We start from the raw sequence: 22,007 nt of genomic DNA, 5'->3' as shown, positions 1-22,007 counted from the left end.
GATCCAGCGGACTCACCGTGGAAGCGCAGCTCCCGTTTTGACGGGACTCGGCTAGCGCTTGGAGGGCCTCCGTGCTGCCGTTCCTCGCTGGCAGCCTACCCTTCGGCCCACTCGTCTGCTTCCTCCCCGCGGACGCCCAGGTCTCGCAGAAAACGCTCCAGCCGGTCCCGGGAGGATTACTACGAGCCTGCAAGCAATCAGCTCACGCCTGCACAAGCCTTTTACAAGATGTTAGGGATTATTATCGTGCCACCTGACTCACCCAGCATTTCCACATCACAGCAGGAGCAGCCACAGCAGAGTCCTCCCTCGTCACATTCCGCCAGCGCCGCTCCCTCTTCAACAGGGAGGCAGCGAACACGCAGCCAGCACTCACAGCTCCAGCAGGAGCCTGGGATTCAGCTCAAACAACCGCCTAGGGTGAGTGACAGAGTCTCCCTTCATTCGCCTTTTTTGTCAAGGGATAGACAGACTGTTTCCCCCAAAGCTGCGAACGCCAGCTACATGAACACTACAGCTCATGTTTCTCCGGTTCGGGAAAATAAAAGTTTTCGTTTTAAGAATGACTATTTTCCCATTGGTTCAGAAGACTGTGCGCCTGATGTTTTTTCAGATCCAGGAGTTAAGACTGTTCCATCTGGATCTGTTTATTCTGGAGCTATGTTTATTCAGTCAGCTGCCCATCCGCTTTCAGCTCAGTCCCCTGCTCAGCAGCCATCTGTAGCTCAGTCTCCAGTGTCCCCTGCTCGGCAGCCGTCTGTAGCTCAGTCTCCAGTGTCCCCTGCTCGGCAGCCACCTGTAGCTCAGTCTCCAGTGTCACCTGCTCGGAAGCCGCCTGTAGCCCAGTCACCAACTCCACCACCACCACTTTCGCCTCAAGCTCAGTTAGCCGCCCGGCCTCAAGCTCAGTTAGCCGCCCGGCCTCAAGCTCAGTTAGCCGCCCGGCCTCAAGCTCAGTTAGCCGCCCGGCCTCAAGCTCAGTTAGCCGCCCGGCCTCAAGCTCAGTTAGCCGCCCGGCCTCAAGCTCAGTCTCCAATTCCACCACCGTCGTCATCCCAACCATTGTTTCAGTCACCCTCAGTTCAGCCTCCTGTTCAGCAGCCGCTAGCCCTGCACCCTGTGTCACTTGCTACCCCGGTACAACAAGCTCAGTCAAATCAATCTAAAAGGAACTGTGTTTCATCAGTTTGTTCTAAGCAGAGCAACAAACCTCATGATAATGTAATCATTCCTAAAAAGCTGGCCAGTTCAGAGACTGTGACGCGCTCCAGGGCCTCCCCAGAGACTGAGTTTCAGCCCTCAGCCTACTCTGGACCCCTGGAGGCTAGGAACCCAGCTGAGGACTGCACCCGGCTGTCACTGCCTGAGCAGAGTCAATGCTCTGGGCGGCTGAAGTCTGCTATGTGTTTGCCAGAGGCCCGTGCGCCTGCTGGTCCTGTTCTGTCCCTGCCAGAGGCCCGTGCGCCTGCTGGTTTTGTCCTGTGTGTTCCAGGGGCCCCTGTGCCCACTGGTCCTGAGACTGTTCTCGCTGGAGGGCCCGAGGAGCCCGTCCAGCCTCCTTCCTCGTCAGCTGGGGGGCCCGAGGAGCCCGTCCAGCCTCCTTCCTCGTCAGCTGGGGGGCCCGAGGAGCCCGTCCAGCCACCAGCTGCTCCACCAGCAGCCTCATCCACGCTTGCAGCAGCAGTTTCATCCATGCCGGCGCCTGCTGCAGCGCCTCCGTCTCCAGTTTCCACGCCGCCGCCAGCTGCAGCCTCCGTGTCTTCATCCACGCCAGCTGCAGCCTCCGTGTCTTCATCCACGCCAGCTGCAGCAGCCTCCGTGTCTTCATCCACGCCAGCTGCAGCCTCCGTGTCTCCACCCATGCCGTCGCCTGGCTTGGCTTCGGCTTCAGCATCACCCACGCCTGGTCCGGCTCCGGCTTCAGCATCACCCACGCCGGCTCCGGCTCCGGCTTCAGCATCACCCACGCCGGCTCCGGCTCCGGCTTCAGCATCACCCACGCCGGCTCCGGCTTCATCTTCGCCTGGTCCGGCTCCGGCTTCATCTTCGCCTGGTCCGGCTCCGGCTTCAGCTTCATTTGCTTCGCCGGGTCCGGCTTCGGCTTTATTTGCTTCGCCGGGTCCAGCCTCCGCATCCGCTTCAGCGTCGTCTGGTCCAGCCTCCGCATCCGCTTCAGCGTCGTCTGGTCCAGCTCCCGCGTCCTCATCCTCGTCTGGTCCAGCTCCCGCATCACCAGCTTCGTTTGGCCCAGCCTCTGCCTCATCTGATCCAACCTCCGCTTCGCCTGGGGCTGCAGGGGCCACGCAGCCTTCGGGTCCCCTCCTACCGCCTCCACATTGTCGGTCATCTGCCAGGCCGCTTGTTGGGCATCATCCGGACTTCTGTTTCCGCCACTGCCTTCCGCGTGGCCGGCCTCCAGGCTTGCATTCCCGCCGCCGTTGCCGTCCGCACGGTCGGCCCCCAGAACTGCTTCCTCGCCGCTGTTGCCGTCCGCACGGTCGGCCCCCAGAACTGCTTCCTCGCCGCCGTTGCCGTCCGCACGGTCGGCCTCCAGAAGAGTTTGCCCGCCGTCGCCGTGTGCACGGTCTGCCTCCAGAACTGTTCGCACGTCGCCACCGTTGCCGTGTGCACGGTCGGCCCCCTGGACTTTTTGTAGACTCTTGGTGAGCTCTGGTTTCGTTTTGTTTTTGATATGCTTTCCTGCGTTTTTTGGACTCTGGTGCTCCTTGTTTTTTTGCTTGGGCTCTGTCCCTCCATCCTGGACCCCCTCCGCCCGCCCTGGCCTGGTGCTTTGTTGTGCTTTTTTTTTGTTTGGGGCTGTTGGGAGTCAGCCCTTAGAGGGGGGGTACTGTCACGGTTCTGGGTCCGTTGGACCCAGTATTTTGAGTTCATTATGTTTTGGTACTTTTGCATCATGGATTTTCCTATGTTTCTCTGGTACTTGGTGTTTCAGTTATCTTGGTGTTTTTCTATATTATGATTTATGATCTGATGCTGTTGTGATTATGATTATCATTTAGTAGCCTTTGGTCAGTGTCAAGTCTGTCTCTGTCTAGTCTGTGTCTTAGGAAACAAAACACACTTTACTGTTTTACTTTGAAGGTTCTTGTTCCTGTCTGATGTTAGTATGTGCAGCTTTGTTCCCCCTGTCTCGTTAGCCCTGATCTCTCCCAGCTGTGTCTCCCTCCTGTTGCCGATTTCCCCGTCACTACCCTGTGTATATAAGCCCTGTGTTTTCCCATGCTCAGTGTCGCGTCGTACCATCAGTTTATGCCTGTGTTTTCTTGGTCTCAGTGTTCCGTCCTCACTTCATGTTTGTTTTCCTGCCAGCAATAAAGCTGAGGTTTTTTGAGTTACATTCCATTTTCCGAGTCCTGCATTTGGATCCTCATCTCTGCCTGCCCGCACACAGAGCCCTGACACAAATGTTGTCCAGGCTACGTTGGTGATGCAGTTTTTTTTTTTTTAATGTGTATGATATTTTTGTCATGCGCTTTTAAAGCCGGTCCTACAACCGCATCCAAGAATAACATGCAGCTTATCTCAGAACTGTCGGTGAAAATTATTCTTGGAGCTAGGTTTAATTGAGCTGCATTTTAAAGAGGTGCAATTTCACAATTTGTGTATATTTTCTAAGTTCACTATTTTGTCATGTGTTGAGAAAAACACAGATTTAAAAATTACATGGTCTAATATTTACATTTAGCATATAACTGCAACATGCTTTTTTTCGTTTTTTTTTTTTTTTTAAAGATTCGCAAGGACTTGAAATTCAAAATTTCAGACTTGTGACTTTACTCGGACTTTTACACCAGTGACTTGAGACTCGACTCTGACTTGCCTGACATTACTTGAGACTTGACTTGAGACTTGAGGATAAAGACTTGAGACTTACTTGAGACTTGCAAAACAATGACTTGGTCCCACCTCTGGGAATATATTTTGTTTATTAATAAACAGCACACAGTGGTCCCGCTGTTCATCCGTCACTGCTTCGCTTTTTCGCTGATTTTCTTTTTCTTTTCTTTTTTTGCACCGTACAGCATTGCATTCTGCAGCCTGATTGACAAATCTCCTCCGTGTCGTGTCTCCTGCGCTTGCCAAATTTATCATGTTTGGTTTTGATAACTATCACGTCCAATAGAAAAAACAGCACAAAAATACCCATAACTATGAGCCTCATTCGGAAATAGACACCTGCACAGCGAGGGAAAAAGGCGCACGAAAGTGGCAGGCAGATGAAGACAAACCGCGGCATAAAAATACTTTTACGTTTAGCAATCTACAGAGGTTCGCACTTTGAGAATCAATTGTGAGAACTGTGACCAATGTTCATGTGTGTGGGGAAAACAGTGTATAAAGTGCGTGACCAGGGGCTAGTTATTCTGAGAACCCCTGCTGCAATAAATGAGGGACCACTGTATACACTTTCTCTATGATTATTGTATTCAACCTGTTAACATTTAATACTGTATTGATAGAGCCAACTGATTCTGCAGCAGAGCAGTTGCTTCTCCTGGCTCCCTGAGCTCCTGCTGCTGCACCACAGGTATGTACAGCAAGCACTGATACCTTTTTAGTCGGTGGGATTCCCTTGTGATCACCTTTACTAAATATCTACAACCAATCTGATTATATCCTGTTTTTGTTTTTCAATGTTGAAATTAAAATCTAGTAGCAGCCTTCTCATTTCTTTGTGTTTTGTGCTGTTTTACAGGCCCACAGAGGGGGACGGGTCCCAGGACGGTCCATCGGCGGTGGAGCTGGCCATCCTGGAGTCCCTGAAGAGGCCACACCAGTCTCCAATGGAGCATTTCCTCCTCAGCCTTGTTCCTGCTTTCGAGAGCAGCTGGGTCCTTTTTATTCCTGTCTCTCTGTAAATACTTATATTTTATATATTTATGTTTAATGTTTTTCTGTTTGAGAATTCTAATATTATTTCAAATAAATTTTTATAATGACTAATGTCTCAGTTCTACTACACAGCAAATGTTGGCACACGACTTGACACATGTAGAATTTATTTCATATTATACTAATGACAAAATATACTAATACAGTGGGATGCAAAAGTTTGGGCAACCTTGTTAATAGACATTATTTTCCTGTATAAATCGTTGGTTGTTACAATAAAAAATGTCAGTTAAATATATCATACAGGAGACACACAGTGATATTTGAGAAGTGAAAAGAAGTTTACTGGATTTACAAAAAGTGTGCAATAATTGTTTAAACAAAATCAAGCAGGTGCATAAATTTGCGCACGACAAAAAAGAAATGAAATAAATATTTAGTGTATATCAATGTGTGTCTCCTATATGATATATGGGGTGCCTTTGTCTGGACGTGCTTCCCATCCAGAGCTGCACAGCACACAGGGAAGTTCCAGCGCTCCTGGAATCCCTCTGTGATGGACCGCCAGTCTCCAGGTGATGGCACAGCCATGAAGTCGTCCACTAGACAGTCCCAGATGGCCGTCGCTACCTGGGGAGTGATCTGGGTCACCGTGGACACACCGACTCTGTAACTGAATGCTTGGTCCTGAAGGAGTCCCCGGTGACAAGGAACCTGGACAAAATTGTTCGAAATTAGTATTATGTGTACTGCAGTTACAAAATACATTATTCAAATTCCAAAATACTTTTGTGATGTCAGATTTAAATCACAAAACTTAAAACTTACATAAAACATTTTGTAATTATAAGGATAATTACAAAATGTTTATTAGATAATATCTAAAACAGTTGTGTTTTGTTTTAACTTTAACATATCATAATTTGATTGGTAGCAACTTTTACAACTACAGTGTGCCAATCACTCATAATTCCTAAACATGTCAATCAGGTAGGAATGAAGTAAGACATTAATAGAAATAAAGAGTTGTATGTTGACATGTAGCCCTTTCCTTGCTTAAATCATTAATATTTTTGAAAAATTAATCTGTGATAAGACATAGCTTATCAAGATAGAACCATGTAACTAAAGATGAACCAAACTGTTCAGTTTTATCTAACTCTGTTTTAATAAAGGCTGGTGACCCCTGTTATAGAGTCTGACAGCTGCAGGGATTATATACAAATATTCAACTATCCCAGAATTAAACCAGGTCTAAATAAAAAGGAGTGAGTATTACTACAAAGGTTAACTCAGTGGTCCTAATGCTACAGTTTGATATCAGCAAACACCGAGTGCATACATTGATAGGACACCACAGCCATGCTATCATTGCAAACACTGATAACAGCATAAATCGAATTAAATCAGCACTTGATGAGACCTTCTGAGTCGTCTCCGTACCACAGTTCGCTATCAGTAAACACCGACGGCATTCATTGATAGCATAGCACATCCATGTTAGCAGTCTATAAACGATAGTTTAGCATATTAGCACAGGTATCAATAAAGGACTACCGTATTAAACACTTTTACTGACCTCAGGCAGACGGACAGGCGCTCTGCAGGTGGGATTGAGCGCCTGTAGTTGGTGTCTAGGCGGGCGATGCTTGGACCAACGCGGGACAGCAGGTCCTCAAACTGGGCGAGGGAAAGTAAATAGAGAAGGGAGACTCTCTCTTCAAACGCTAGCTCGACAGCTGCCATCTAGCAAACATACCGGTCTGGCACAACTTCCTCTCACATCCCTCCCACATTTCCGGTTCACACGCGTCAAAATATGCAATTTTGAGGCGCGATTGGATGTTTCTTGGACACGCATAGAGGTGCGAATGTGCACGCGTCAAATTAGGGGCGTTTGGGGCGTTTTGTTCGCATCCATCGCGTTCGGTGTGAACACACCGTTAGACATACAGCATTAGCTTCTGGAAAGAATAAAAAGTAGTCAATTTTTCAATTTTTTTCTCAATTTTTCCGAATGGTGCATTGCTGTTGGGAGTTTCTTCCTTATCGCTGGGAGAGCTGTTTTTTTGAGAGCTACCAACACGAGCTACGGCTCAGGAATGTTTCCGCTGCATTGACAACTACTTCTCTAACAATGACCTGGACTGGCAGAACTGTGGTGGGCTGTCAGTAATGGTGCAGCTTCAATGACTGGCAGGCATCATGGCATCACAAGGCAGATTGGATTCGGGAGACAGACACTATCTCTACTTTTAAGATTAGGCTTAAAACTTTCCTTTTTGCTAAAGCATATAGTTAGGGCTGGACCAGGTGGCCCTGAATCCTCCCTTAGTTATTCTGTGATAGACGTAGGCTGCCGGGGATTCCCATGATGCATTGACTTTTTCCTTTCCAGTCACCTTTCTCACTCACTATGTATTAATAGACCTCTCTGCATTGAATCATATCTGTTATTTATCTATGTCTGCATGTTTTTATCCTGTTTTCCTTCTCTCACCCCAACCGGTCGCAGCAGATGGCCGCCCCTCCCTGAGCCTGGTTCTGCCGGAGGTTTCTTCCTGTTAAAAGGGAGTGTTTCCTTCCCACTGTCACCAAAGTGCTTGCTCATAGGGGGTCATATGATTGTTGGGTTTGTCTCTGTATCTACTGTACAATATGAAGCGTCTTGAGGCGACCTTTGTTGTGATTTGGCACTATATAAATAAAATTGAATTGAATTGAATAGATTCTTGATATTGCACCAGAAGCTAAATGGACCCACTGTTTTCTCCACCGTGAAAGTAGGGCTGGGTATCGTCACTGATTTCTAGAATGGATTCAATTCCGATTCATATGGTCCCAAATTGATTTGATCCACGATTCGATTCAATTCTATTTGAATCAGGGAAATTTTGCCTCAGACAGTCAGAAGTATTATAATTCTAATCACGCATCAGTACATTTCCATATTTTTATATCTATAAAAAGAAAGCTAACACTTGCAAGACTTTATCAAAGGTGTAAGCATCACAGCAGATGCCTTTGTGTCAAAGTAACTGAGGATAAAACACAGAAAAACATGAAGGAAATTTTCCTGGCCTGGGATTTTATAGCAGATAACCTTAAAAATATTCTGCAGTAGATCAAAAACGAAATAAAAACCATTAGTCAACATATGAACATTACCTGATGCTGCTGAAGTGCTGCAGATCAAAGTCACAGAGGTTTTATTAGAGACACAGCTAAGCGTTTTGCAATTTTGCATAATTTTAAAAAGTTTGAATTTGTTCAGTAGCCTATTGAACAGCAGAAATGAGGCTTTCTTTTGGAAGTAAGTGAAAGGAAAAAAACAGCGGCCGACAGCGCTGTAAACAACTTGTGCGTAATAAGAAAGCGAATAATACAGAAAAAAGAGATTTTAGACGGGAAACTGTTCTTGAAGTACAGAGAGAGAGAGAGAGAGAGAGAGAGAGCTCTGCAAGAAGTGTGGTTTTTATCGTGGTGAAAGCAACACAGCAAAAGTAAAAGGGAATTGATGATGATATTTATGTGAAGCGTAGTTTGGATCTTCTTTTGCTGCTGGTTCAGTCAATATTGTTTGGAGAGAGATAAAACCTGCAGCTTCAGAATCTAGTGCCAAAAGGATGTAAACACATAGCGCGGACCCGCCGAAACATCAGAATCAGTGAGCTGTTGGCTTTCAGCCCCGACCCTGTCCGTGCCGTCGGGACAGAAAGGCGACATCTCACTGATTCTGATCTGTCGGCAGGTCCGCGTTTTGTGTTAACGTCTTTGTGCAGAATCCGTGTCTGCTCTCATTTACTGTTTTAGCTGTTTGGTGGTTGTTAAAATTTTGTGAGGTTTAACCTGAGATTCTGGCGTTTCGGGCAAAATAAATTTATATTAAAAAAACGATTCAGGATTTTAATGAATCGATATCATGTTATCCAAGCTAGAATTGATTTTAATCGATAAATCGATAATCAAAACCCACCCCTCGTAAAAGCCTTGCAGCAAAAAAGAAGATGTCACCAGAGTTGCATGAGGTGACGGATGAATTTTCTGTGGATCCCACTGAAAATTATGGAATTCCAGCTTCAGGAAGTTCCCACTGACAGCACTTTAAAGTTCCATTGGGGCGAACTAAACCTGGGCTCCTTCTGGATTGCTGTCTTAAAGAAGTACCTATGTCTGACACTGAGAGCTCATAAAACTTGTTTTTCCATTCACAACTACATATCTGTGTGAATCAAAATTTTTCATTGTGGCCACAACCAAGATCAAAGCCCGGAGCAGACTCAGAGTAACACTAGAAGGTACTCTGAGCTTCACCCAGACTAGATCTGATCGTTAGTGATGTGCGGATCGATCCTGAAATATTGATTCCTCTGATACCAATCATTTATGTTCTAGAATTGATTCTCACATTAAAATATCGATATTTTAGTAATTTAGGGTAAATTTGTAGTTTATCATTAACAGGAACACAGTGGAAAGAAACTATAACATTCAGATTGTCTACATTCAAAGGAACTACTCCTTCTTCCGCCTTTCATAGTCATGTGCGAAATACGGCTGTATAAAAGTCTCGCAGCCCCTTAGCGTGCACACTCACAACAATGGCTGAGCGTAATTGGAGTCATGTGCGGACGTATTTTACCTCCACAAACAGCTGAGACGTAGTTTGCAATACATGTGGCAAAAAAGTGAGGTGTTGTGGCCCTACTTGCCAACCTTGAGACCTCAGAATTAGAGAGACGTTCAAAATACATTTTACAGTGTTTATTTATCGGGTAAAATATGTTAAATGTCACCGTTATTATTGGCCGACCCGGAAACAGCGCGGGTGTCCAAATTCAGAGGCTGCTTCCACCTGATGACCCGGCCTTCGCGGTCTAAAGAAAGCCGGGTAGTACGTCACAAGCTCCCTCGGTGGAGTGAAACTCTGCCGTCTGCTCCTTGCTATCTAAAATATAACAGGGCGCTGACGTAAACTCTCGACCATCTCACACTTTTACGTTTAATTAGTTTTCTGTTTGACATTTATTCAGCTGTGTGAAAACCTCGGAGGAACCCTCCTAAATGTATTAAATTTAATTTAATAAAGTTTAATTTAATTGAATCTAATCTAATAACGCAGCCAAACCGATTTACTCACGAACAAATAAAACACTGAAAAGGCCAAACAATAACATTTTGAAGTTATCAAAGTCAATGGTCAATGGTCAATGGTAACTTTATTGTCCCTGATGGGAAATTGATTCGCAGTATGTCAAAACAAACAACAAACATACAACCAACACATCACGTACACTCATTAAAAAAATACTATAATATAATATAAGCCTGATAAAACAACCTAGATATTCCATCGAAAAAAGTGCAATGTGCAATGGCAACAACACTTACAATTTAGTGTTTAGTGACTTATATATCATGTTTAACCCGAGTAATGAAAGACCACGGGGGTTTGAAAACGATGTGTCGATCGCCTCAGATATTTGAAGTTTACACAGCTACATTCTCACTTGAAAATATGTTAAAAGTTTTTTTGCGACCCAGAAAGAGAAATAAGAGTAATATTAAAACTAAGTAGCTGCCGCCATTGGTGGAAACTGGAATTGGCTGGGCCGCGCTATGAATTCTGCAACATGGTTTTTCAACTTTGTTGTCCAGGTGGAAAATCAGGAGAAATTTGGGAGAATGGTGGCTCCGGGAGATTTTCGGGGGGGGACACTGAAATTCGGGATTCTCCTGGAAAAATCAGCAGGGTTGGCATGTATGGTTGTGGCAACATCACTAACCTTGTCAAACACCTCACAGTAAATCATATCACAGAATATGACGAGCGTATGTTGAGGCGAACTGAAGAGGAGGACAGGGACAGGTGCTGCTAGGGCGAGACAGACGTCTCTCACGGAGTTCTTTAGTGCTGCAGGCAGGCAAGGTGTTCAAAATGCGCACAACTTCCGTTTTTTTATTTCTATATGATGAACTCTGCATTATTAAGTGATAAGAACAAGTAATCTGATGTCCTGTAATCATTATGATGCTATAATTTGAGATACAATAAATAAAATTAGTTTTTGTACAAAGTATCGGTATCGGATCAGTATTGTCGATACCACCCTGAATATTACTTGGTATCGGAAAGGAAATCAGTGGTATCGCACATCACTACTTATCGTGTCTCAGAGGCAGGCTCAAATGTTTCTTTAGGAGGTGAATATTAAAGAGCAGTTACAGCTTGTCAAAAAATGGACTGTTGTGAATGTTTATTGTTGTTCATTTGTCTCAAATATAAAGAGTAACTTCTGGTTCTGCCAATGAAAAAAAGGTGTACTGCTGAAGCATCTTTTAGATTCACTCACAGATTATAAGGCTATAATTCATTTGCACTTTATTTACATTTTATAACAGTTTATTTATTCATTTACTTAGAAAATTATTTTGAATGTATTTATTTTATCAACACATTATTTATCCAATTTCTATTTTTGCCTTGTCTCTTTTAATGTATACTTCATTGATCCCCGTGGGTGAAGCACTGGCAGCCACTGGGCGCCCGGGGAGCAGTGTGTAGGGACGGTACCTTGCTCAAGGTAGCCAGTCAGTGGATTTGAACCCTTGACCTTCTGATCATGGGGCCACCACTCTACCTACCGAGCTATCCTTGACCCTATAAAACTGGAGATGCTGGGGATTGAACCCAGGACCTCATACATGCAAAGCATGCGCTCTATATCTGACCTTTGTAAGTGAATATCAAAAGAATGGTATAAAATGCTATATGGGCAAGCAGACAAACAATGATGACGTTTATTTAAATAAGGGCTATAACACTAGCCCTGTAGTGGGTAGGAGGATTAGTATCCACATACCTTCAATAGGTGTATTGGGATCTGGTCGATTCGCAAAAACGATGTCTACATACTCCAGCTGAAGCCTGTCAAGTGATGCTTTCAGACCTGTTTTATAAAGAGAAGTTTGTGTATATAAATGGTAAATGGCCTGTATTAGTATATTGCTTTACTTAGTCCCTATGAACCCCAAAGCGCTTTACACTACATCCAGTCATCCACCCATTCACACACTGGTGATGGCAAGCTACATTGTAGCCACAGCTGCCTTGGGGTGCACTGACAGAGGCGAGGCTGTCGGGCCCTCTGACCACCACCAGTAGGCAAAGGGTGAAGTGTCTTGCCCAAGGACACAACGACCGAGACTGTCGGAGCCAGGGCTCGAACCGGCAACCTTCCGATTACAAGACGAACTGCCAACTCTTGAGCCACGATCAATAGCCTGGTTGCAATGACATTTTTTAACTGTATGTTTAAGCTTGTAACAGACATTCATGCAATATAATGAAGTAAATGCAGAATAAACACAATGAATGTATGCTTAAATTCAAAGAGAATTTGAATAGTTTTCTTCAGGCTTTTAACACAGGTTCTCTCCTGTGAAATACAAAACCTATATACTGTACTAATAGGTAAGTATACACTCATATATAATATACAGGGTAGGCCATTTATATGGAAACACCATAATAACATGGGAATGGTTGGTGATATTAAAGTCCTGTTTGTGGCACATTAGTATATGTGAGGGGGAAGACTTCTTAAGATGGGTGGTGACCATGGTGGCCATTTAGAAGTCGGCCATCTTGGACATAACTTTTGTTTTTTTCAATAGGAAGAGGGCCATGTGACACATCAAACTTATTGGTAATGTCACCAGAAAAACAATGGTGTGCTTGGTTTCAACATAACTTTATTCTTCCATGAGATATTTACAAGTTTCTCTTTGTTCACAGCCATTGACATGTCGAAGAGGATAAAATGTGAGGAGCGGATGGAAATTGTGTTGATATCTGGTGAACGCAGTAACTGGGTCATTGCAGCAGATTTCAATGCAAGCAGTGTTGGGTAAGTTATACATTTTTTTAAAGATGGAGACTCTACAGTATGCAGCAGTAGCATGTCTTCCACAATGTAGCCTGCAAACTTTTTCAAGCTCACCTTCAGACGCTTTCTGTGCTGCTGAAGTAAAATCAAGTTTTGCCTGCTTAGCTGGAGTTGCCGCGGTGTTATCCATGGATGATGAACAAGGATCACTCAGAAGTGTTCGTCTATGCTCTCATTTCAGAAAAGTGAAGAGACAGGAATATGTCAGTTTCATAAAACAGCCACACGCTTCAGCCGAGTCCGACATCTTCCGCTTTAGAACACAACTATGCAGCAAACTGGCGCGAAATGACGTGCACCTGCACTACAACGATGTTAAAGCGGCAGAGTTTACTTCTACGTTTAGAAGATAAATCATTGAAATTAAATAATGATATTCAGCAAGTTTAATTATGTTACAATGTAACACAAGTACATTGTAAGTAAACTGTAATTAAAATACCTAAAAATGAACAGTAATTAGTTACTCTACTTTTTCAGTGAAAAAGTAATTTAATTACAGTAACGCGTTACTTAGTAACGCATTACACCCAACACTGATGCAAGACACCCTACGAGACCACCCATCTTCCATGCTACAGTTAGCAAACTGCTTGCTAAGTTCCGTGAAACTGGTTCAGTGTTGGATTTGCCAAAATATGGACGCAAGAAAACTGTCACTAATGAAGAAACATCAGTGGCTGTCCTAGCGAGAGCCCACAGTGTAGCACTCGCCGCATGTCACTGGAGAGTGGCAATAGTCGAACATCCCTTCGGCGGATATTAGCTACTCACAAATGGCACACTTACAAACTCCAGCTACTGCAGCATCTCAACGAGGATGACCCAGATCGGCGCACAGAATTTGCAGAATGGGCAAAACAAAAATTGGAACAGGACCCTCAGTTCACACAGAATATTTTGTTGAGTGATGAGGCAAACGTTTATGTGAATGGTGAAGTTAACAAACAAAACCACCGCTATTGGTCTGACACTAACCCACATTGGATGGATCCCTCCAAGACTGTTGGAACAACAAAAGTGATGGTTTGGTGTGGTATATGGGGTACAATGATAGTGGGTCCATTCTTCATCAATGGAAACGTCAAGGCCATTGAAATTGCTACATGATGATGTGTTTCCCTCTTTATGCACTGAAGCTGGCACGCAGGCCCGGCCCTAACCAATCTGGCGCCCTAGGCAAGATTTTAGGTGGTGCCCCCCTACATCGGCAGTGTAGTGTATGTACTCACAAGAAACCGAATAGCTTTGTCTTTGACCTTTTTTTTTTTACTTAAAGAAAGCAAATTCACATTCAGAATAATTAACAAGATAAAAAAAAAAAATGAATAAATAAATGAATACAAAAAATAAAAAATGAATATATGAAATACAATAACACCGCTTGATGCTGCTGCATCACTGGTGGGTTGTGCTGCTGAAGTGGAGGCAGCAGCGGTAGATGTGGTAGATGGCCCAGGGGTGGGATTTAGAAACTTCAACAGTGCATCTGAAGAGAGGAGTATGTGACACCACTGAGTATTAAAGTCTAATAATAAAAACATAGGAATAAAATAGGATTCCAGGAATAAAATGAAAAACCAAAGAGATATATGTATGATGTTAACTGATATGCAAATTAGATTAGATTCAATTTATTGTCATCATTACAGTGAAATGCTGAATAGCAGAATGCAAAGTAACAGTATAATATCATATGAGAATGTTATGTTATGATTATCTTTGACCGAATCACAGCAGTGCTCATATTAAAAAACAGCATTCCCTCTCATGTGATATTGCTTAATTAACATTAATGATGTGCACTTTAACAACTAGGCTTACAACTATAATATATACAGGGGTGGAAAAGTGACTATTACCTGCAGGGTAAACGTTAGCTAACCAGAAGGCAATAAAAATGTAAACAAAAAACACCTGCTTAAAAGATTAATACAAATGAGGAATGGTGGGAAAGGTGGGAGTGCTGTAATTACCTAACGTTACATTATTATTTTCCATAACAATTTAGCCCCCTCCACAATATTAACTGACGTTAAAACAGTTAACTAGCTATTTATTGATTAGCAATTAGCGAATCATGTAACATTAGCTTAATGCTAAAAATTTAGGTTACTATCACATTCAGACAAATAATTTCATGTAGGCTAACACTACCTACCTCTGTCTTTTTCTCGTTTCTCCTCCTCTTCTTTTCTCTTTTTTCTTCCCTGGGCACCTGACAGTTTGGCCGTTTTGACATCTTGTGTTGATTTTTTGATGTGGTGACGTCCAAAAGGAACCATGATACGGGAAGGGAGGGGGCGCACCATGCGGGGAGGGGGGGGCGTAATGTTGTAACAAATAATATTTCTATTAAATAAGCTTTACTTTGCATTTTAATCAACGTGGGATTATTTTTTGTAATTAGAAATAATAGTACCAATTTTTTTTTTTCAACATTTGTGGCACTGGCGTGGCGCCCCCTGATGGACGGCGCCCTTAGCATTTGCCTATACGGCCTATGCCACGGGCCGGCCCTGCTGGCACGTTCCCTGAGTTTTTCCAGTAAGATGGTGCACCACAACATTATGGGTGCCAGGTCCGAGCATTCCTAGATGAACAGTTTCCTGGAAAGTGGATTGGTCGTCGTGGGCCAATTGAATGGCCTCCAAGGTCTCCCGATCTGACCCCCTTAGACATTTATCTTTGGGGTCATCTGAAGGCAATTGTCTATGGTGTGAAGATATGAGATGTGCAGCACCTGTTAGGAGCTGGTTGTGTGGTGTTTTTGTCTGTGTGTGTTTTTTGGTGCCTCCCTCTTTGTATAGGTAGGCGGGGCAGTGAGTCACTGAACCTGGCACACCTGTTACTCATCAGATGCATTCTTCAGAAATGTTCTTTAGGAGCTACCTGACAGAAGACTAGTGTCACAACGGGGCGAGTTGCACACAGTAGGTCGGCATGCCCGTGTGGCGTGCTGGCTAGACCCAAACGCGGTTAGGCTAGCAGTGGGTTGGAACAGACACGCAGTTATTCTAGTAACGATCAGTGCACGAAGCGTGGCTTCGGAACTGTCGTTACAGACAGACAGCGAGCGGAGCCGGGATGAAAAAGAGGATTGAAGGGAAAAACACTCACGGTTGCTGAATCAGGCGGAGACTGACGTCAGCAGAGTTTCGGAGCTCCTGACATGAAGAGAATGATGTCTGAGCGGCGAACAGGTGGGTGGTGTCTCTCTTTTAAACCCGACCCCGTGATCAGCTGATCACCGGCTGACAGGAACCCCCCCCCCTCCGAGGACCGGCACCCGACGGGCCAGGACAGCGGCGACGGAAATCCGAGATCAGGGAAGGATCCAAGATGAAGCGGGACAGCACCCAGGAGCGCTCATCAGGACCATAGCCAGCCCAGTCCACCAAATACTGGACCCCATTGACCCCGGGGACGGGAGTCCAAGATCCGCCGGACAGCGTAGACAGGACCCCCATCGACGAACCTGGGCGGGGGCGGGGCCCGGGAGGGGGGCACCAGCGAGGAAGTGACATGCTGTTTAAGCTGCGAGACGTGGAAAACCGGATGGACCTTCATGGCGGGCGGAAGCCGGAGACGGTAAGTCACGGGGTTGAGCCAGGCAGCGACTTCGTACGGGCCGACGAACCTGGGAGTGAGCTTCTTGGACTCGGTGCGCAGCCGCAGGTGCCTTGTGGAGAGCCAGAAGCGATCCCCCGGCCGGAAGGGATGACCCGGGCGGTGGTGGCGACGATGCTGCCGGGTGTACAGAGCGTTGGCCCGGGAAATGGCAGCCCGCGCCTTGATCCAGGCCTGACGGCAGTGGCGGATCATCCGTTCAGCAGCAGGTACGTCAACCCCCGCCTCCTGATGGCTGAAGATAAGAGGATGAAAACCATGATAGACCTCAAAGGGCGAGAGACTGGTGGCTGAAGAGACGTGAAGGTTATGAGACAGCTCAGCCCACACCAGGTAACGAGGCCAAAGCGACGGTTGGGCGGAGACGAAGCACCTTAAGAAGCGCCCCAACTGTTGATTGGTCCGTTCAACCTGCCCATTGGTCTGAGGGTGATAACCGGACGAGAGGCTGGGAGATGCTCCAATCAGGCGGCAAAAGGCTTTCCAGAACCTGGCGGTGAACTGGGGCCCCCGATCGGAGACTATGTCCTTGGGGAATAAGTGAAGCCGGACGACATGGTCCAGGAGGAGCTCGGCCGTCCGTTTGGCGGAAGGGAGGCCGGCCAGAGCGACCAAGTGCACCGCCTTAGAAAACCGTTCCACAAAGGTGAGGATGGTGTCAAGACCGTCCACGGATGGGAGGCCGGTAACAAAGTCAAGGCCGACATGGGACCAGGGACGTCTCGGCACAGGGAGAAGGTGAAGGTCGCCAGCGGGCGGCTGAGTGGAGGACTTGGCCCGAGCACAGGTGTCGCAGGCGGAAACGAAGTCACGGACGTCCCGAGTCATGAAGGGCCACCAGAAGGCACGACGGAGGAGCTGGAGGGTCCTGTCGGACCCCGGGTGACCAGAGAGCGGGGAGGAGTGAGCCCAGAGCAAGGCCTCCTGATGGCACCGGGATGGTACATAGAGCCTCCCAGCCCGCGCCAACATTGGAGGCATCCACCTCCACCACAAAATCTCTGGCAGGATCAGGGTGGAGCAGGACGGGAGCCGTAGTGAACCAGCGGATAAGGTCTCGGAATGCCTGTTTTGCACCTGGGGAGAGGCAGAAGGGCTTGGGCAGGTTAGCTGGTTTGGTGAGGGATGTCAGTGGGGCGACAATGGTGCTGAAATTGCGGATAAAGCACCGATAGAAATTGGCAAAGCCCAGGAAGCTCTGTAGCTGCTTAAGGCTGGAGGGCTGAGGCCACTGGGTCATGGCTTGGACCTTTTGCGGGTCCATGGTCAGGCCATTGGAGGAGATGGTGAAGCCCAGGAAGGTGGTGGACCGCTGATGGAAAGCACACTTCTCCAGTTTGCAGAACAGCTGGTACTCGAGCAGCCTGCTCAGCACGGCCCGCACATGGCGAATATGGTCCACTTCGGTGCGGGAGTAGATCAAGATGTCATCTAGATAAGCAAACACCCACCGGCCTAGCATATCCCGCAAGACATCGTTGATCAGATGTTGGAAGACAGCAGGGCTGTTGCAGAGGCCGAAGGGCATCACCAGATACTCCCAGTGCCCGTTAGGGGTGATGAAGGCTGTCTTCCATTCGTCCCCTTCCCTAATCCGCACCAAATTGTAGGCGCTGCGTAGGTCTAGTTTGGTCTAGGTCTAGTTTGGTGAAGATGCAGGCCTGGGAGAGGGAATCGAGTGCGGTGGATAGCAGAGGGAGAGGATGGCGGTTCTTGACAGTGATTTTATTCAAGCCCCGGTAGTCTATACAGGGGCGGAGCCCGCCATCTTTCTTTTTGACAGAGAAGAATCCCGCAGCTGCAGGGGAGGTAGAAGGGCGAATGAAGCCCTGTTGGAGAGCCTCAGCAACGTACTCCTCCATGGCTTTATCCTCTGCGGGTGACAGCGAGAACAGACGACCACGAGGAGGGACCGCTCCCGGGAGGAGCTCGATGGCCATGTCGTAGGAACGATGTGGAGGGAGAGTAGAGGCTCGCCTCTTACTGAAGACCTCAGATAGGTCATGGTAAGCCGGAGGGATCTTATCCAGATCAATGGGCTCCGGGGGTGACGCCTCTTCTGACTTAGAGTCCTTTTCAGTCCGGAAGAGAAGGCAGCGGCGTGGACACCGGGGACCCCAGTCCAGGATCTGGCAGGAAGACCAGGAGACGTGGGGGTCATGTTGACGGAACCAGGGGTATCCGAGGATGAGAGGAGAGGAAGTGGCCGAGACTACTAGAAACCGGATCTCCTCCTGATGATCCCCGATAGACATGCGGATTGGCTGGGTCTGGAACTGGATCGGGTAGGGTTGGAGTGGTCGCCCATCTATTGAGGTCACCGGGAGAAATCGATCGACGGAAGTCAACGGAATGCGAAGTCGAATGGCTAGTTTTTGATCGATGAAGTTCTCAGCGGCTCCGGTGTCCAGGAGGGCTTCAGATGAGAACTGTTGGTGTGTCAGGTGAAATATTACTGGTAACAGGAAACGAGAGGGGTCAGAGGAGTGGGAAGGGCCAGGTGGGACTCCCCCGCAGTCTACCTGGCGTCGTCGTTTCCCGGATGTAGCGGGCACTGGGGACGACGGTGTCGAGCTGATCCACAGTAGGCGCAGAGACCCTCACGCCAGCGTCTCTCTTTCTCCTCTTTGGGGAGTCCACCCAGCTGCATGGGCTCCTCGCTGGATGTACTGCTTGGGCTAGCAGTGGCTCCATCAGAGGGGGGAGGTGGCCGCAAAGACGTGGTCCTCTGAGGCTGGAAGGGTTTGAAGGCCCGAGGGGTGTGGCGACTCATTGGTCGATCTTCAGGGCGAAGTCCACGGCCTCATCCAAGGTTTTTGGGGGCTCACGGCCGGTCATCTCATCTCGGATGTAATCAGCCAGTCCCTCCAGAAAAATAGAGCGCAGAGAAGCATCTCCCCATTGTAGCTTAGCGGCCAGGGTACGGAATTGAGAGGCAAAGTGGCAGACGGGTCGACTGCCTTGGCGTAGATGAAGCAGCTGTGACTCCACTTCCACTTCGCTGCTCGGGGGAGCGAAGTGGAAGTTAATTCCTCCACAAACAGGGAATAGTCATTGCAAGCTGCCGATTTGTTGTAGTAGAGAGCCGCGGCCCATTCCTGAGCCTGGCCAGACAAGAGAGAGGTTAGCAGTACCTTTGCACGGGCAGTGGTGTATTTAGTGGGCTGACACTCGAACAGCATGTCTAAAGTGGCAAGCAAACCATCAGGCCGGCCATCAACTCCGTTCCACTTGTCTGGCAGTCCGATCCGGGGCTCCGCGCTCACCGGCGCTGGCTGACGTTGCAGCGAGGTGACGGAAGTGGAAAGTTGGAGGACAGTTTCGGTGAGGGACTCCATTTTTGTGCACATCCGATCTACCACACCGCGAAGATATAGCACTTCGGCTTTCAGCCGTTCGAATTCCGCTGGGTCTATAGTCGGCTCAGACATCCTGTCACAACGGGGCGAGTTGCACACAGTAGGTCGGCGTGCCCGTGTGGCGTGCTGGCTAGACCCAAACGCGGCTAGGTTAGCGGTGGGTTGGAACAGACACGCAGTTATTCTAGTAACGATCAGTGCACGAAACGTGGCTTCGGAACTGTCGTTACAGACAGACAGCGAGCGGAGCCGGGATGAAAAAGAGGATCGAAGGGAAAAACACTCACGGTTGCTGAATCAGGCGGAGACTGACGTCGGCAGAGTTTCGGAGCTCCTGACATGAAGAGAATGATGTCTGAGTGGCGAACAGGTGGGTGGTGTCTCTCTTTTAAACCCGACCCCGTGATCAGCTGATCACCAGCTGACAACTAGTGTCGGAGTATTGACGTTTTTTGGAGAGTCTGTAATTCTGCCCCTGCCTGCTGGAGCCTTTGGTTTATTTCTGGTGACTGTAAGGAGTTTTGTTTCCTCCCCAGGATTTCACCTTGTCTGGTTTGTTTCCATCAGGTTTTGGCAACAACCAGTACCAAGTAAGCTCTCCAACTCTCTGTAAAATCTCCTTTAAGCTTTTCTTGGTTATCGGGCAAGACCCTCCTAATTCTCACGTCCCTCTCCTTTTAGATCGAGTGCACTTCCTGTGTGTGTTTTCGTCTCCTGCACGTCCTGGCTCCGCGTCCCCATTCATATGCTGTTGTACATTCTCTGTCCTTGTAAAGCCTCCCCTTCACTGTAAATAAACTTTCTTCACCGCAACTCTGCCTCCGTGCGTTCTGCTCCCTGGGTCCATCTGCATTTGTCATAACAGCACCTGAAACTACGGATACTGGATGCCTGTGCTGGCATTTCTCCTGCGGTGTTGCTATCGGTGTGTGAAGAGTGGGAGAAGAGGGTTGCATTGACAATCCAACACAATGGGCAGCACATTGAACACATTTTATAAGTAGTCAGAAACTTGTAAATAACTCATGAAAGAATAAAGTTATGTTGAAACCAAGCACACTATTGTTTTTCTTGAGACATTACCAATAAGTTTGATGTGTCACATGGCCCTCTTCCTATTGAAAAAACAAAAGTTGTGTCCAAGATGGCCGACTTCTAAATGGCCAACATGGTCACCACCCATCTTGAAGAGTCTGCCCCCTCACATATACTAATGTGCCACAAACAGGACTTTAATATCACCAACCATTCCCATGTTATTACGGTGTATCCATATAAATGGCCCACCATGTATATTAGTGCTATCAAACAATTAAAATGTTTAATTTTATTCATCACAGGGTTACTGTGGATTAATTTTGATTATTCACAATTAAATATCATTCAGTTTTATTCTATATTAATCACATTTCATTTTGCATGAACAAACAGACTCGAGAAAAAAGGGAAAATATACGCACTTAGCATGTTTATTGAACATCTTGAACATTCATGCTAACAAAAAACTCTGTAAACATTTATCCACAATCTATTTGTCATTCTTGGGGATGCACTTCAATTCCTTCAAATGAGGAACCAAAGCCATATACAGCACGTGAAAAAAGTAACAGTACACCTTGTGTCAAAATTTGATTGATGACCCTAGCCTTGACCTTTTGACCTTATCGGAAGTACTCCGGAAGTGACTAATCGAATCCAGATGTGTGACTAATTTGATCCGTATGCGTGATGAACTGCATCCGGTCGGGGAAGTACTGCGCAAGTGACTAATTTGATGTGACGAATTCAATCCAACAAGAAAAAAACATTTATGTTTTTTCCAGAGAGGGAGGGGGTCGGTGGAGGGATGGTTGAGGAAAAGTTCAGGGACAATTCTGATCAGAGAGGGAGGGGGGTCATTCCAGGGGCATGAGAAGTCAGGGTTACCCACAGCAGATTTCTGATGAGTCAGTGGAGATCAGAGCGCATGCTGCATAGAGAGACAGAATGGTCGCAGCAGTTAGTTTTTCACAGACAAGAGTTGAACTCATAGTTTGAATTCTGTTTAGTACATTGTTTAAATGATTCAGTCTCTATTATTAGCATCAATATTATGGCAAAGATCTTGATAACCATTTTCACCTACAAATATAACCACTTTCTTGGTAAAGACTGAGGGCTATTTCTTTTTACAATAGCAGCTTTAGATGTATTTTACTTTCTTATATTAACCTTA

General features: G+C 46.7%; 1 protein-coding gene across 2 annotated transcripts in view; it reads right to left on the bottom strand.

The window, feature by feature from the left end:
* LOC113013133 (voltage-gated potassium channel subunit beta-2-like) overlaps positions 1-22,007 on the bottom strand; it is a 250,829-nt gene that overhangs the window by 95,557 nt on the left and 133,265 nt on the right. Inside the window, exons 9-10 of one of the 2 annotated variants that reach the window (XM_026153785.1) lie at positions 12,858-12,974; positions 11,718-11,804 (exon numbers count right to left, since the gene is read on the bottom strand). In XM_026153785.1, coding sequence (XP_026009570.1) covers positions 11,718-11,804; positions 12,858-12,974 — 204 coding nt within the window. The remainder of the gene's footprint in view (positions 1-11,717; positions 11,805-12,857; positions 12,975-22,007) is intronic. The other variant, XM_026153786.1, reaches the window with a different exon arrangement.

The sequence above is a fragment of the Astatotilapia calliptera genome, chromosome 20 (genome assembly GCF_900246225.1).
Source record: "Astatotilapia calliptera chromosome 20, fAstCal1.2, whole genome shotgun sequence".
Lineage (NCBI taxonomy): Eukaryota > Metazoa > Chordata > Actinopteri > Cichliformes > Cichlidae > Astatotilapia > Astatotilapia calliptera.
This window is presented reverse-complemented; position numbering and strand designations above follow the sequence as displayed.